The sequence below is a fragment of the Entelurus aequoreus genome, linkage group LG14 (genome assembly GCF_033978785.1).
Source record: "Entelurus aequoreus isolate RoL-2023_Sb linkage group LG14, RoL_Eaeq_v1.1, whole genome shotgun sequence".
Taxonomy (NCBI): Eukaryota; Metazoa; Chordata; class Actinopteri; order Syngnathiformes; family Syngnathidae; genus Entelurus; species Entelurus aequoreus.
In genome coordinates, this window is record NC_084744.1 from 39368152 (window position 1) to 39382398 (window position 14247).

Here is a 14247-nt window from a genome sequence, read left to right on the forward strand (position 1 = left end):
AACCTTTAGTATATCTGTATGTGGAATTTAATTATGGAATGGAATAAGTATATAAATCAAAATAGTGTACTAATATGATGCAATTTAACAAACGGTTAAAACTCAAGTGTTTACAATGTACAAAGAAGAAGAACCATGATAAATATTCTGAATTTACTGATTATCTTATTTATCTCACCATTTTAAATACAACTTACTTCACTAATTATTATTTATTTAAAATAGTTTTTTTATGATATTATATATAGAGTATATTGTATAAATAAATTGAGTTAAGTGAGTGAACAAAAGTGGTAGCAATTGCTATGTAATATAAAAGGGGTAGGATTAAATAAGATCTGCTTCTTCTTACTCCTTTTCAAATATGTTGAAAAGAGGAACTGGAATTTGTGATGTATCATGTTGTAATTGTATGCATGTTCGAAATAAAGTCAAACCATAACCAGTGTTTCCCATAAACTGCCGAGATACCTGTGGCGGCGGGGCGTGGCTATGGGCGTGGCTATGGGGGTGGTCACCATGACATCATCGAGTAATTTGCATAATTTACTACAATGATATGATTTTCTCTAAAAAGGCTCAAAAAATGTATACTTACTAATTAATTTTTTTTTTTTTTTTTAATTTTTTTTTTTAATAATGTCCTGCCCAGCTTCTCGGGCAAATCATATAGCAGATGTAGATGCCCATATCGGCTGTTCAGATTTACTTTACAAAAGAGAAGTGTAGGATACTTCTCTTGTTGCCTTACTTGTATTTTTACTTTATTAAATGTATTTATATTATCATTTGGTGCAGCCGGGCCGGAGCAGGAGGGGATAGAAAGAGAGAAAAGGGAAGACAGAGGGGGGAATTGTGGGGACAAGAGGGGGATTAGACAGAGAGACAAAAACAACAACAGAAAACACAACAACAACAACAACAGAGCAACATCAGCAAATACGACATGTACAAATATGATGGTAAAAGTAATAGCAAATAAGCAGTTAGCGAAAATAAAAATAATATACAGAAATGACAATGAGCATTATTACACTAAAAATGGAGCAATATGAATACCAATAGAAATAGTGCTATTGATAATAAACAATACCAATACTTTACCTTTATAATCAACAATACAATTGTTCAAATGCAACAATACATATACGTAATTATAACTTGAGATACGAAAGAATGCAGAAAAATGGAGGGGAAGAAAGAGAAGCAACCTACATTAACCTTGTAGATTGTTATAGTAACAATAGGTTAAGCTTTGTCAGTGTGCCATATGTTATACCCAGTTTACCCTAGGGCAACAACGTTAATATATGTTTGATGATACGTGATTATGTGCATGAGTGTATGTGTGCATATGTACTTGTATATGTACAGTATGTGTATATGTGTGTTTGTACAGTGAATGTATATGTACAGTATGTGTATATGTGTGTACAGCAAATGTATATGTACAGTATGTGTATACAGTATGTGTGTTTGAACAGTGAATGTATATGTACAGTATGTGTATATGTGTGTTTGTACAGTGAATGTATATGTACAGTATATGTATGTGTGTGTTTGTACAGTGAATGTATATGTGTAGTATGTGTATGTGTGTGTTTGTACAGTGAGTGTATATGTACAGTATGTGTATATGTATGTTTTTACAGTGAATGTATATGTACAGTGTGTGTATACAGTATGTTTGTATAATGAATGTGCGTGTGGATGTACGAACTTTGAGTGTGTAAATATGTACTGTATTTATTTGTATATGTATGTGGGAGCATAGGTACCTATGTATGTCTGTATGTATGTGTGTGAGTATATGTGAATTTGCATGTACAATACATTTGACTCCCAGTGTGTGCGGGAGCCAGAGTACGGCCCCAGCCTCCGAGAGCCCATCCCACAAACAGTAGGTGTGGTGCCCAGGGAACCAGGGGCCACCGCCCCCACGCAGCCAAGCCGGACAGCGACAGGAACCCCAGAGCCTGGCCCACCGCGCCGCCCACAAGGGCCAGCAGCCGGCCGCAGACAGACGCACCCGGCAGAGGACAAGGCACGAGAAAAGCAGGGGGCAGCCAGACCCCAAGCCATCGAGAGACCACACCCCACACGGACAGAAAGGCGGGACGCCCCACCCGAGGGGCCCGGAGACCCCCCGCAACCGGACGGGAAGACCGGCCCCGCCCCACCGGCAACCGGGCCCCCACCCCCGGAGAGCGCGGCGAGGCCAGCCCACGGCCACCCCACCCAAGCCGCCCGCCACAGGACCACCCAGCACGGGGCCACGGGAACCACCCACCCCACCCGCAGGGACCCCAACGATGGAGATGGAACAACCAGCAACCGCCCCGCCGAGTCCCCCCCTGAGGTAGGGGAAATAAATAAATAAAATAAATAAATACATAATAATAATAATAATAATATTAATAAAATATATAAAAAATAAGAATAAATAAATAATTAAATCTATTTATAAAAAAAAAAAAAAAAAAAAGAATTAAAAGAAGATCACAGACATGCTGACACACAAGGTCGCTACCCCAACAACTGGCCGACTCGCAGCACCTCGGAATACCCTGCAGCACCAAGCTACCACAGTAGACGCAGGGACCAGACCCAGCAGGCCCCAACCAAGACGGGCACCCGGAAGGGATGGACGGTGGGACCCAGGAGCTCCAGACACGCAGTCCGGATGCAGTAGCCTGAGGCGCCGACCCCCACCCGACAGGCAGGCCCAGAACGTACCCCCAGAAATATACATACATATATATATACATACACATAAACATACACATGTACACATACACACACATACACATGCATACACATACACATATATATACATACATACATACATACATACACACACACACATACACATACATATACACAGTTTGTCAGCCCCGACAACCACCACGCGTGCGCGCTACCACCAGTCACAACATCAGCCACCCCCCTGCACCAGACCCAGCAGCCACGGGCGCCCACACCACAAACAAACGGCAGCAGAAACAGCAGCCACAACACCCCCAGACAGCCAGCACCACCCAATCAAATCAAAGCGATCAAAAAAAAAACGCGACCGGCAACCACACGCCAACAGGATCACAGAGACCAGCCAGCGCCAGCAAGCCCAAACGCCAACACGCAAACAAGAGACACCAACCCCCCACCACCACCAAAAGACCCCACCACCCCAACCCAAACCCGCACAAACACACCACCGCCCAAACAACCGAGACACAGTATCCAGACCAGACACGGGCGCCGCGCCGCCACCACATCAAGTCGCCAACAGAGACCCCACAGCGCAAGGTCGGGCCACACGGGCACGGACCCCACCCAACAGGAAGCGAGACCCGCGCGACGCCACACACAAATAAATAATAACATTAAACAAAAATAATAATAATTTAAAAAAAATAAGAATAATAATAAAATGAAATACAAATTAAATTAAATTAAAAATAACAAATACAAATAATTAAATAAAATAAAGTACTAATTAATAATAACAGTTTGTTTTAAACGTCCATCCATCCATCCAACCATCCATTCATTTTACAATATAATTACAACACTTTATATGTATATTTATATACAGATTTGAACAATAAGTTATTCACTGAAATATATTTATTAATTGTGGTTCTTACAAAAAATATATCTTATAAAAGTATAAAAGCTCAAATGTCTCTTAAAGCTCTGCCCCTTTAATTAGTGCATACTAAATAATTTAACTTTAGCCTACTACTACAACCATATTATTTACCAGCAACATAAAGTGAAACAGAGGCAGAGGTGTCCTGCCACAGTCAGTAACAAATAAACAGAAAACAGTAGTGGTGGTAGATAGACACAAAGCTTCATCAAACATCTGATCCACTGAACAAAGAGCTCCAAAAATCTTGATCCTACACTTCTCTTTTGTAAAGTAAATCTGAACAGCCGATATGGGCATCTACATCAACTATATGATTTGCCTGAGAAGCTTGACAGGACACAAAAAAAAAATAAAAAAAAATAAAAAAAAATAAAAAAAATAAACCCTTTTTTTTTTTTTGTCGTGGCCTTAATTCTTTCGTGGTGGGCCGCCACAAATAAATAATTGTGTGTGGGAAACACTGCATAACCATGTGTTTTTGTAATTGTACTTTGCACTGCTGTACAACATCATATACAGATGTATTTATATTTCTCTTATGAAGTATAAAAAGCATAAAACTTAACATATTGTTAAACAGCACTTCAAAACTTGGGCATCATTATCTTCGTACATTTGTAATACAGTCATACCTTACCACGTTGCAGATTTTCTTTTGGCATTTTTTCATTTTTTAAACAATAGTCTACATTTACTTGGTCTTAAATTGAGAATTCTCAAACTTAAAAATGACTAAATAAAAAAAAAAAATCAGTAGTACAGTAGTATTGGCCGATAGAGTAGAACAAACCAATCAAGGAAAGCTGTTAGGTTTTTTTGGCCACTGATCAAGCAGCATTACTATATTAAATTAAAAAAGTGTAGAGTGACTAGATGGTGTAAGTTCATGTTTAGGGGCCTCTCATAATATTGAAAAACATATTTAGGAGGTCGTAATCAGTTGTATATGCTCTAGCTATGAAAATATTAGATTTATAATGAATGATTCCTAATTTGCGGTAGTTCATTTATCCCGGTCTTGTCTGGAACCAATTCAAAACAGATAAACAAAAAAGACTGTACCGTTCATTGATCAGATCTCTTACGATTGTGTGGGTGTAATGGGTTCATATTTCTCCACCCACCTGGCATCATCAATGGATGACAAATTCTGATCCACAATATTGGCGATGCGACCCAAAAGAGGATTGCGGAACAGGCCCTGTTCATTCAGACAGACTGCAAATTTGGATAGGGATGTCATGGGAAGTCTATAAATATGCAAACATGTTACAATAAAAATATTAGGATAACAACAGTTGATTAATTGTGAGCTCAAATGAACAAAAAGAGAAAATTCATACTTGTCTAATCTTCGCCAAGCCTCTGACACCAACTGCTGAATAAGAGGGTCATGGCAGTCAACATTCAGCCTGAAAAACAGCTTCAGGTCAGTGTGTTGAGTCCGCTCCTGTTGTGTTTACCATCTACCATCACAGTCACAAACATACCTGAGGAAACTGTACAGCGAGTCTACCAATATATCATCATCCATGAGCGCAAATTTGTTCTCTGCCAGAACCCGCAGCGTAAGGAACTGCGGGTGATTCTTGATTAACTCAACTGTTCTTAGCAACGTTGGTTTGTCTCTCTGGAAGCCCCACAGTGTAATCACAGCCAGGCCTACATGGTCCGCTGTGAGCTTGGCCTTGTTCTTACCCACAACATCAAACACATGGTCTTCGGCAGAACAGACCTGCAATTGCTCCAGAACCTGGTCTCGGTTCACAGAGACCGTGTGAATGAGTCTGTGGAATCGGGCACTCACACCCCGCAGCCGAAACATCCCTTCGGCTCAAATTTGACGTCGACTTGATCTTATTGCAGTTGCAAGGCTATCATTGTCAAGCACAACGTCAGTGATGTAAAGGTTGAAGGTTCACACCCACCACATCATTACAGTCTGAAGATAGATGAGATTCCTGGGTGGAAAAAAAAAACGTCATTTTAACATGACATATCTAATATAGTCTTATTAAAGAATAGAATGAAGATAGCAAAGGTAATTCCACTCTTTAAAACGGGAGAAAAACATAGATTTACTAATTATAGACCAGTGTCACTGCTGTCACAATTTTCTAAAATAATTGAAAAAATATTTGTAGAAAAATTTGACAGTTTTATTGAAAGAACATGCTGTTGAGTGAGAGCCAGTATGGATTCCGGACCAATAGATCCACTGCTTCAGCTGTAATGAATATAATGGAGGATATAGCAACAGCAACTGATAATAAGAAATACACTATAGGGCTGTTTATCCATATTAAAAAAGCATTTGACACTATAGATCATTCTATGTTATTGTCCAAGTTGCATTCATTTGGTGTGAGAGGAGTAGTTTTAGACTGGCTAAGAAGTTATTTAGATAATAGACAAGAGTATGTGGATTTTGTGGGTAAATCATCTGAACAAATGAGGATTGAATGTGGAATTCCACAAGGTTCAGTTTTGGGACCAAAATTGTTTATTTTATATATTAATGATATATGTGAGGTATCAAAGTTATTGAAATGTGTATTATTTGCGGACGACACCAACTTTTATAGTTCGGGACATGACTTAAAAGCGTTATCAAACATTATTGAACAGGAAATGATTCAACTTAAGAGATGGTTTGATGTCAATAAATTATCGTTAAATGTGAAAAAAACAAAAGTTTATGATTTTTTGTAAGAGGAAAAGGGAGGAAACAATCAAACTGTCAATAGATGGAATTGATATTGAAAGGGTTTCTGAACTTAGATTTTTAGGAGTGATACTGGATGACGGTCTGACATGGAAATCTCATGTTGCACATGTACGGAAAAAGAGGTCTAAGAGTATTTTTATATTAAACAAGGTCAAATATGTGTTAGATTACAGGGCAATGCGTGTATTGTATTGTGCACTTATATTGCCATATATCAGCTACTGTGTGGAAGTGTGGGGGAACACATATAAGAGTAACATAAAGGCATTGTATCAACTACAGAAAAGAGCTATAAGGATTATTCATAAAGTAGATTACTTAGAACACACTAACATATTTATTATTTCAGGTTTATTGAAACTACAGGAGCTAGTAAAGTTACAGACATTATGTGTTATGTTTAAGGCTAAAAGTTAAAAAAAATTACAAAAAATGTTTTTCATCACTTCTGAGAATGAGGAGCGTAGAAGAAAAGGTCATTTCAAACATCAGTATTCAATGACAACTTTCAAACAAATGTGCATATCAGTGGTGGGGGTTAAACTGTGGAATTCTCTTTACAATGAGATAAAATATTGTAAAAATATATTCCAATGGAAAAAAATATATAAAGACAGAACAATAAGATCATATGGACAGCCATAAGTGTTTACATTTTGCTATATATTTATTAATTTACTTGTCTTTTTGTCTGGTTTTGTATTTGTTTTGTATCATCCCGTGAGGTGTATATTACTTTTTTTGTTCGGTTTGTACTTCATGAAGTTGTGCACTTGCTGTGTTTTTTTTTCCGTTTGTTTTCATTATATTTGGATGTATTTGTTTGGTTTGTATGATATCTATTAAGTAAGACTACGTATAATGTTGAAGGGGGCAAGAAAATATAAGATTTTTCTTCATCCTGCTCCTTCTCAGGCATCGGTGTGTAAATGTGTGTTTAGTTGCTGAGGTTTAATTGTCTATCGATCAAAGATGCACATCAATGAAGGAGATAAATAAAATAAAAATAAAAAAAGAGAACACCATCATATTGGTAACACCGTGGTATCACTTGGTCGTAATAGCAATTGCCAACAATCAAACAACCTTAACCCCTGCTGTCCCAACTTTTAGCAATAAATGTGCGCCATGTATAAACTAACATAGTTAATATCAAACCACAATGAAAATCACCCATTAAATTCATAATTTGAAAGTCAAACTCACCCAGCATGTACAGTGTGGCTCCACTTCCGCTACCGGTAGAGACGTAATTGTGTAACCTTCTGGTGTGCATTACCGCCACCTACTGAAATGGAGTGTGGACTGAGGTGGATCCCGACTCTATATTATTTTATTTAACCCAGTGTTTTTTAAATATATGTATAATGCTTTATAACATATGTGTTCTGAGTGCAATCCTAAAATATCTTCCACTGCTAACCTAATCTTCTCTTTCGCTAACTTACTTTCCAGTATTGTGTAACATTTGTTGGCGTTTTAAGTTTTGGTTTCCTGGTTCTGGTCTGCTCTTAAGCAAAAATAATTGTGGAAAGTAATTAAGTTGTTTCATTCAAAGTACTTTACAAGTACGCCACACGATTACCCGTGTAAAATGACTAGGGTTACCATAGACGTATTATAAGTAAACTCAGCATTGGCTGCTGTGACGCGAGAAATTGGGCCGCCATCTTGAAGTGGTGATGAGGAGCCGGCGAGCAGCCTAAACTGACAGTTCCATCCATCCATCCATTTCTACCGCTTATTCCCTTCGAGGTCGCGGGGGGCGCTGGAGCCTATCTCAGCTACAATCGGGGGGAAGGCGGGGTACACGCTGGACAAGTCGCCACCTCATCGCAGGGCCAACACAGATAGACAGACAACATTCACACTCACATTCACACACTAGGGCCAATTTAGTGTTGCCAATCGACAGGTAGAAAACAAAGATGGTGTTCAGCGTTTTCCTGCTCAAATGAGCGGACTGTTGAAAATAAGAATCGGGGGATTACTTTTCACAAGTAAGATTTAACATTAACGTACTATGGTTGAAAAGAATATTAGCACAGAGTTGAGAAGGAGCAATTAAAGATCTTCAATAGTACTGAAATCGTAGCCGCTAGCAAACAAGAGTGTGACCATAATAGATTTGCTTGTCAATTAAGTGAATTACATTTAAAAATGTCATACTTGAATAACATAAAGTTGAAATAAATGATGAAGATAAAGATTGTAAAAGTCAACAGGGGTAAAAGTTAGGACCACAGTCCAGATTGTATAGGGGGGCGGGGGGTATAAAGACTTTCAGGTATTTATACATGTTTATGTTGAAGTATTTGGCAGACGCTTTTATCCAAAGTGACATATATAAAAAATACATATAAAACAATCACTGTAAACATGATCATTTAAGGGAAGAATGTAATACAAAATATCAACACAAAGTGTCAAGACAGAATAAACTCTCTGCTGCTGCAGCAACAAAGATACAGTCTATAAGACATATAGATCCATCCATCCATTTTCTACCGCTTATTCCCTTTTGGGGTCGCGGGGGGCGCTGGAGCCTATCTCAGCTACAATCGGGCGGAAGGCGGGGTACACCCTGGACAAGTCGCCACCTCATCGCAGGGCCAACACAGATAGACAGACAACATTCACACTCACATCCACACACTAGGGCCAATTTAGTGTTGCCAATCAACTTATCCCCAGGTGCATGTCTTTGGAGGTGGGAGGAAGCCGGAGTACCCAAGGAAACCCACGCAGTCATGGGGAGGACATGCAAACTCCACACAGAAAGATCCCGAGCCCGGGATTGAACCCAAGACTATTCAGGACCTTTGTATTGTGAGGCAGATGCACTAACCCCTCTTCCACCGTGCTGCCATATATATATGATATACAGATATCTAATGTATTAATACATTGTTTATGTAGGATATACGCATGTATATATAACCTAATCATATTGTTTCTTCAACTTAAAAATAGCTGACCCTTCTCTGGGATTATATTCCCAGTTTCGATCTCGGACATCTGGTCACTTGATTAATTGATTGATTGAGACTTTTATTAGTAGATTGCACAGTGAAGTACATATTCAGTACAATTGACCACTAAATGGTAACACCCGAATAAGTTTTTCAACTTGTTTAAGTCGGGGTCCACTTAAATTGATTCATGATACAGATATATACTATCAGATATATACTATCACCATAATACAGTCATCACACAAGATAATCACATTGAATTATTTACATTATTTACAATCAGGGGTGTGGAGGGGGGGAGGGGTAGGATATGGACAGCAAGTAGTGGACATAGAGAGAGAGAGAGAGAGAGAGAGAGAGAGAGAGAGAGAGAGAGAGAGAGAGAGAGGGAGAGAGAGAGAGAGAGAGAGAGAGAGAGAGAGAGAGAGAGAGAGAGAGAGATCAGAAGGCATAAGAAAAAGTATCTGCATTTGATTGTTTACATTTGATTATTAGCAATCCGGGGAGGGTGTTAGTTTAGGGTTGTAGCTGCCTGGAGGTGAACTTTTATTGCAGTTTTGAAGGAGGATAGAGATGCCCTTTCTTTTATACCTGTTAGGAGCGCATTCCACATTGATGTGGCATAGAAAGAGAATGATTTTTTTTTATTTTCGCTAACTGCTTATTTGCTATTACTTTTACCATCATATTTGTACATGTCGTATTTGCTGATGTTGCTCTGTTGTTGTTGTTGTTGTTGTGTTTGCTGTTGTTGTTTTTGTCTCTCTGTCTAATCCCCCTCTTGTCCCCACAATTCCCCCCTCTGTCTTCCCTTTTCTCTCTTTCTATCCCCTCCTTCTCCGGCCCGGCTGCACCAAATGATAATATAAATACATTCAATAAAGTCAAAATACAAGTAAGGCAACAAGAGAAGTATCCTACACTTCTCTTTTGTAAAGTAAATCTGAACAGCCGATATGGGCATCTACATCTGCTATAGGATTTGCCCGAGAAGCTGGGCAGGACATTAAAAAAAAATGTAAAAAAAATGAAAGAGAATGAGTTAAGACCTTTGTTAGTTCGGAATCTGGGTTTAACGTGGTTAGTGGAGCTCCCCCTGGTGTTGTGGTTATGGCGGTCATTTACGTTAAGGAAGTAGTTTGACATGTACTTCGGTATCAGGGAGGTGTAGTGGATTTTATAGACTAGGCTCAGTGCAAGTTGTTTAACTCTGTCCTCCACCTTGAGCCAGCCCACTTTAGAGAAGTGGGTAGGAGTGAGGTGGGATCTGGGATGGAGGTCTAGAAGTAACCTGACTAGCTTGTTCTGAGATGTTTGGAGTTTAGATTTGAGGGTTTTGGAGGTGCTAGGGTACCAGGTGCTCCAATTAATGCACTTTTAGCCTTCATTTCAGTACTGTTATTGCACTGGAGAATAATACAATCTGTTGATCAACTTGACATGCATTTGCATCACTGAACTCAGAAAGCAATGTGGTCTACATACAACACACAAAGACAAAGAAATGTTTCAAAGGGCCAATTTATTTCAGGCCAGAACAAATTGAGAAAACTATTTTAAACAGCTGCAACATAATGGCACTTTAACTTTAAGTAGATAGGATCTTTGATCCAAGACACAATTTACATTTAACTAAAATGTTATTTTCTTTGTGCTCGACAAAAGAAACGTATTGAGAATGTCTACATGTTAAGAAACTCGACTTCTGGCTTCACCATGATTTCTTGTTAGTTGTTATGAGAGTAGCGTTTGTGTGTGGCCGTTTAAGATATGACAGCATGTGAGGTGAGTGACGTCAGTGAGTGAGTGGGCGAGAGAGGTGAGGGACCTGCGACAGTGAGTGCGTGCAGGTGCTCTAGCTTGGTGAATGGCTGCGTCCAATAAAGGCGGACCCGATCTTACCAAGCACATCCATGCCCTGCTTCTCAAAATATGGGAAGAAGAGGAAATCCCTGCACAGCTCAGAGATGCCCTAATTGTCTCCATATTTAAGAAAGGAGACAAGGCAGACTGTGGGAATTACCGTGGCATCTCTCTCCTGTCCACCATAGGGAAAGCCCTCGCTCGGGTTTTGGTCAACAGACTCACCCCCCTGTCAGAAAGCGTGCTTCCTGAGTCTCAGAGTGGATTTCGCCCAAGCAGAGGCACCACAGACATGATTTTCATCGCACGACAACTGCAAGAAAAATGCCGGGAACAAAACCAATCATTATACATGGCCTTCATAGACCTCACCAAAGCCTTTGACTCGGTTAAACGTCAGGCCCTTTGGCTGGTTCTGTCCAAGATTGGCTGCCCAGACAAATACATCCGGGTACTGACACTACTGCAAGATAATGTCAGCCACAGTGCTCAGTGGCAGTGGAGATGAAATGGAACCCTTTAGGGTAGACACAGGTGTAAAACAGGGATGTGTCATCGCTCCAACACTATTTTCCATCTTTGTTGCTGCTATCCTCCATCTCACAAACATACATCTGCCCCAGGGAGTCAAAATAATGTACAGAACCGACGGTAAACTCCTCAACATCAACCGTTTCAGGGCTAAAGGTCAAACCACCACCATATCCATCATGGAGCTGCAGTATGCAGACGATAATGCCCTCGTAGCCCTCTCAGAAGAGGACCTACAGTGCACTCTGTCTGCTTTTGCGAAGGCATACAAACAGCTTGGTCTTGCCATCAATATAAAGAAAACCCAAATCCTCCACCGATCACCAGCAAACAGTAGCGCGCCTGTCCTGCCCCCAAACCTCTCAATTGACAAAATCCGACTGGAAAATGTGGACCACTTCCAATATCTCGGGAGCCTCCTGTCATCTAAAGCTGTCATTGACGATGAAATTCACCACCGCCTCAGCTGTGCCAGTGGGGCCTTCTCAAGGCTGAGGAAGCGAGTCTTCGAGAACCGTGACCTCCAAGCAAAGACCAAAATTCTGGTCTACAAAGCAGTCATGCTCCCCACCCTTCTGTATGGGTCAGAAGCCTGGACCACCTACAGCAGGCACTTAAAGGCACTCGAGACCTACCATCATAGGTGTCTCAGAAAAATCCTCAGGATCAGCTGGGAGGACCGACGCACCAACACCAGCGTCCTGGAGGAGGCTGGCTTGCCCACCATCACTGCCACGATTGCCCAAAACCAACTTAGATGGACTGGCCATGTAGTCCGCATGCCTGACTCTCGCCTCCCAAAACAAGTTCTTTATTCACAGCTTGTTGAAGGGAAACGGGCCCCGGGAGGTCAAAAGAAGAGATTTAAGGATAACATCAAGGCAAACCTGACAAAGTGTCGCATAGACCTTAAGTCTTGGGAAGTCAAGGCAACAGACAGGACGATGTGGAGAAACCTTGTCCGTGAGGGTGCCGCGCAATATAATGATGACCTCCGCCATGCTACACAAGACAAGCGCAGACTAAGAAAGGAGAGAGCATCCACCAAGCAGGCCCAACCCAAACCCACCACCACTACATTCCCTTGTCCACATTTCCCCAGAATAATCGGGTCCAGAATCGGCCTCTACGCCCACCTGAAGACCCACAAGGACCAGGAAGGAGGACAGTCATACTCGACCACGAGTGACCGCCGATGATGATGAGCGTATGTGTGTGGCCGTTTAAGATATGACAGCATGTGAGGTGAGTAACGTCAGTGAGTGAGTGGGCGAGAGAGGTGAGGGACCTGCGACAGTGAGTGCGTGCAGGTGCTCTAGCTTGGTGGATGGCTGCGTCCAATAAAGTCACAAAGTTGCAACAAACCGCCGGCCTCGTCATTCACCCTCAGCTGTAAAGAACCACTTCCGGGTAAAGTGAAGGTTGTTAGCCCTGAAGTACATATAGGGCCTGGAGGAACGTCTCCCCTGCGCCCCTCAACTACGGTCTGGGGGCCCCCACCCACACAAAGCACGCCTCTTCTCTGCACACCTCTTCTTTTCCTTGTGACACAGAAGGACGACACCGCAGCGCTGCAATAAAACGCACTCAGATCTTCTGTTTCTGGCCGATACTACATAAACAATAACGTAAAATAACGCAGTAACGCACATAATACCTCTTCGGATTGTAAATAATCAAATGTAAATAATCAAATGTAGACACATTTTCTTATACTTTCTGATCTCTCTCTCTATGTCCACTACTTGCTGTACATATCCTACCAAGTCAGTCCTACACTGTTTCAATGTCCATTTCTCTGATGATGCAATTGTTGATGCTGATTGTTGATGACTGAAGTGTTGATACCAACCAAACTTAACCCCCCCCCCCCTTCCCCTCCATATCCCACACCCCGGATTATAAATAATGTAAATAATTCAATGTATATACTCTGATGATTATCTTGTGTGATGACTGTATTATGATGTTAGTATATATTTGATAGTACATATCTGTATCATGAATCAATTTAAGTGGACCCCGACTTAAACAAGTTGAAAAACTTATTCGGGTGTTACCATTTAGTGGTCAATTGTACGGAATATGTACTTCACTGTGCAATCTACTAATAAAAGTTTCAATCAATCAATCATTGTAGTAACAGTAACTGAGTTACTGAATATAAAAAATAACGCGTTAGATCACTAATTACCGCCGAAACTAACGGCGTTACAGTAACTTTGTAACGCGTTAGTCCCAACACTGACTATGAATAATAAAACATGTGCCCTTTATCATAGCTACACGTATGACAAAAAAGCGTGTGAAAATCAGTAGTATTCAGTGAGGTAAGATGAATTAAATGCGCTGACAGTTCATTGCTCCTGCCAAATGAATTACACTGAATGGAGCGGATCACCATTCCAAGATGGCGGCCCCGCGTCTCGTCAGCGCCAGCAGGCAGTAGCGCTCCATGCTGCGTACTCTTAGAAGATGTCTATGGGGACTGCAGC

General features: G+C 40.8%; 1 protein-coding gene across 1 annotated transcript in view; it reads right to left on the reverse strand.

Moving 5' to 3' along the window:
• Positions 1-7669, reverse strand: part of fastkd1 (FAST kinase domains 1) — a 154316-nt gene extending 146647 nt beyond the window's left edge. Inside the window, exons 1-4 of the mRNA XM_062069851.1 lie at positions 7590-7669; positions 5146-5616; positions 4999-5067; positions 4780-4905 (exon numbers count right to left, since the gene is read on the reverse strand). Coding sequence (XP_061925835.1) covers positions 4780-4905; positions 4999-5067; positions 5146-5480 — 530 coding nt within the window. The 5' untranslated portion in view covers positions 5481-5616; positions 7590-7669. The remainder of the gene's footprint in view (positions 1-4779; positions 4906-4998; positions 5068-5145; positions 5617-7589) is intronic.
• Positions 7670-14247: the final 6578 nt, after the last annotated feature.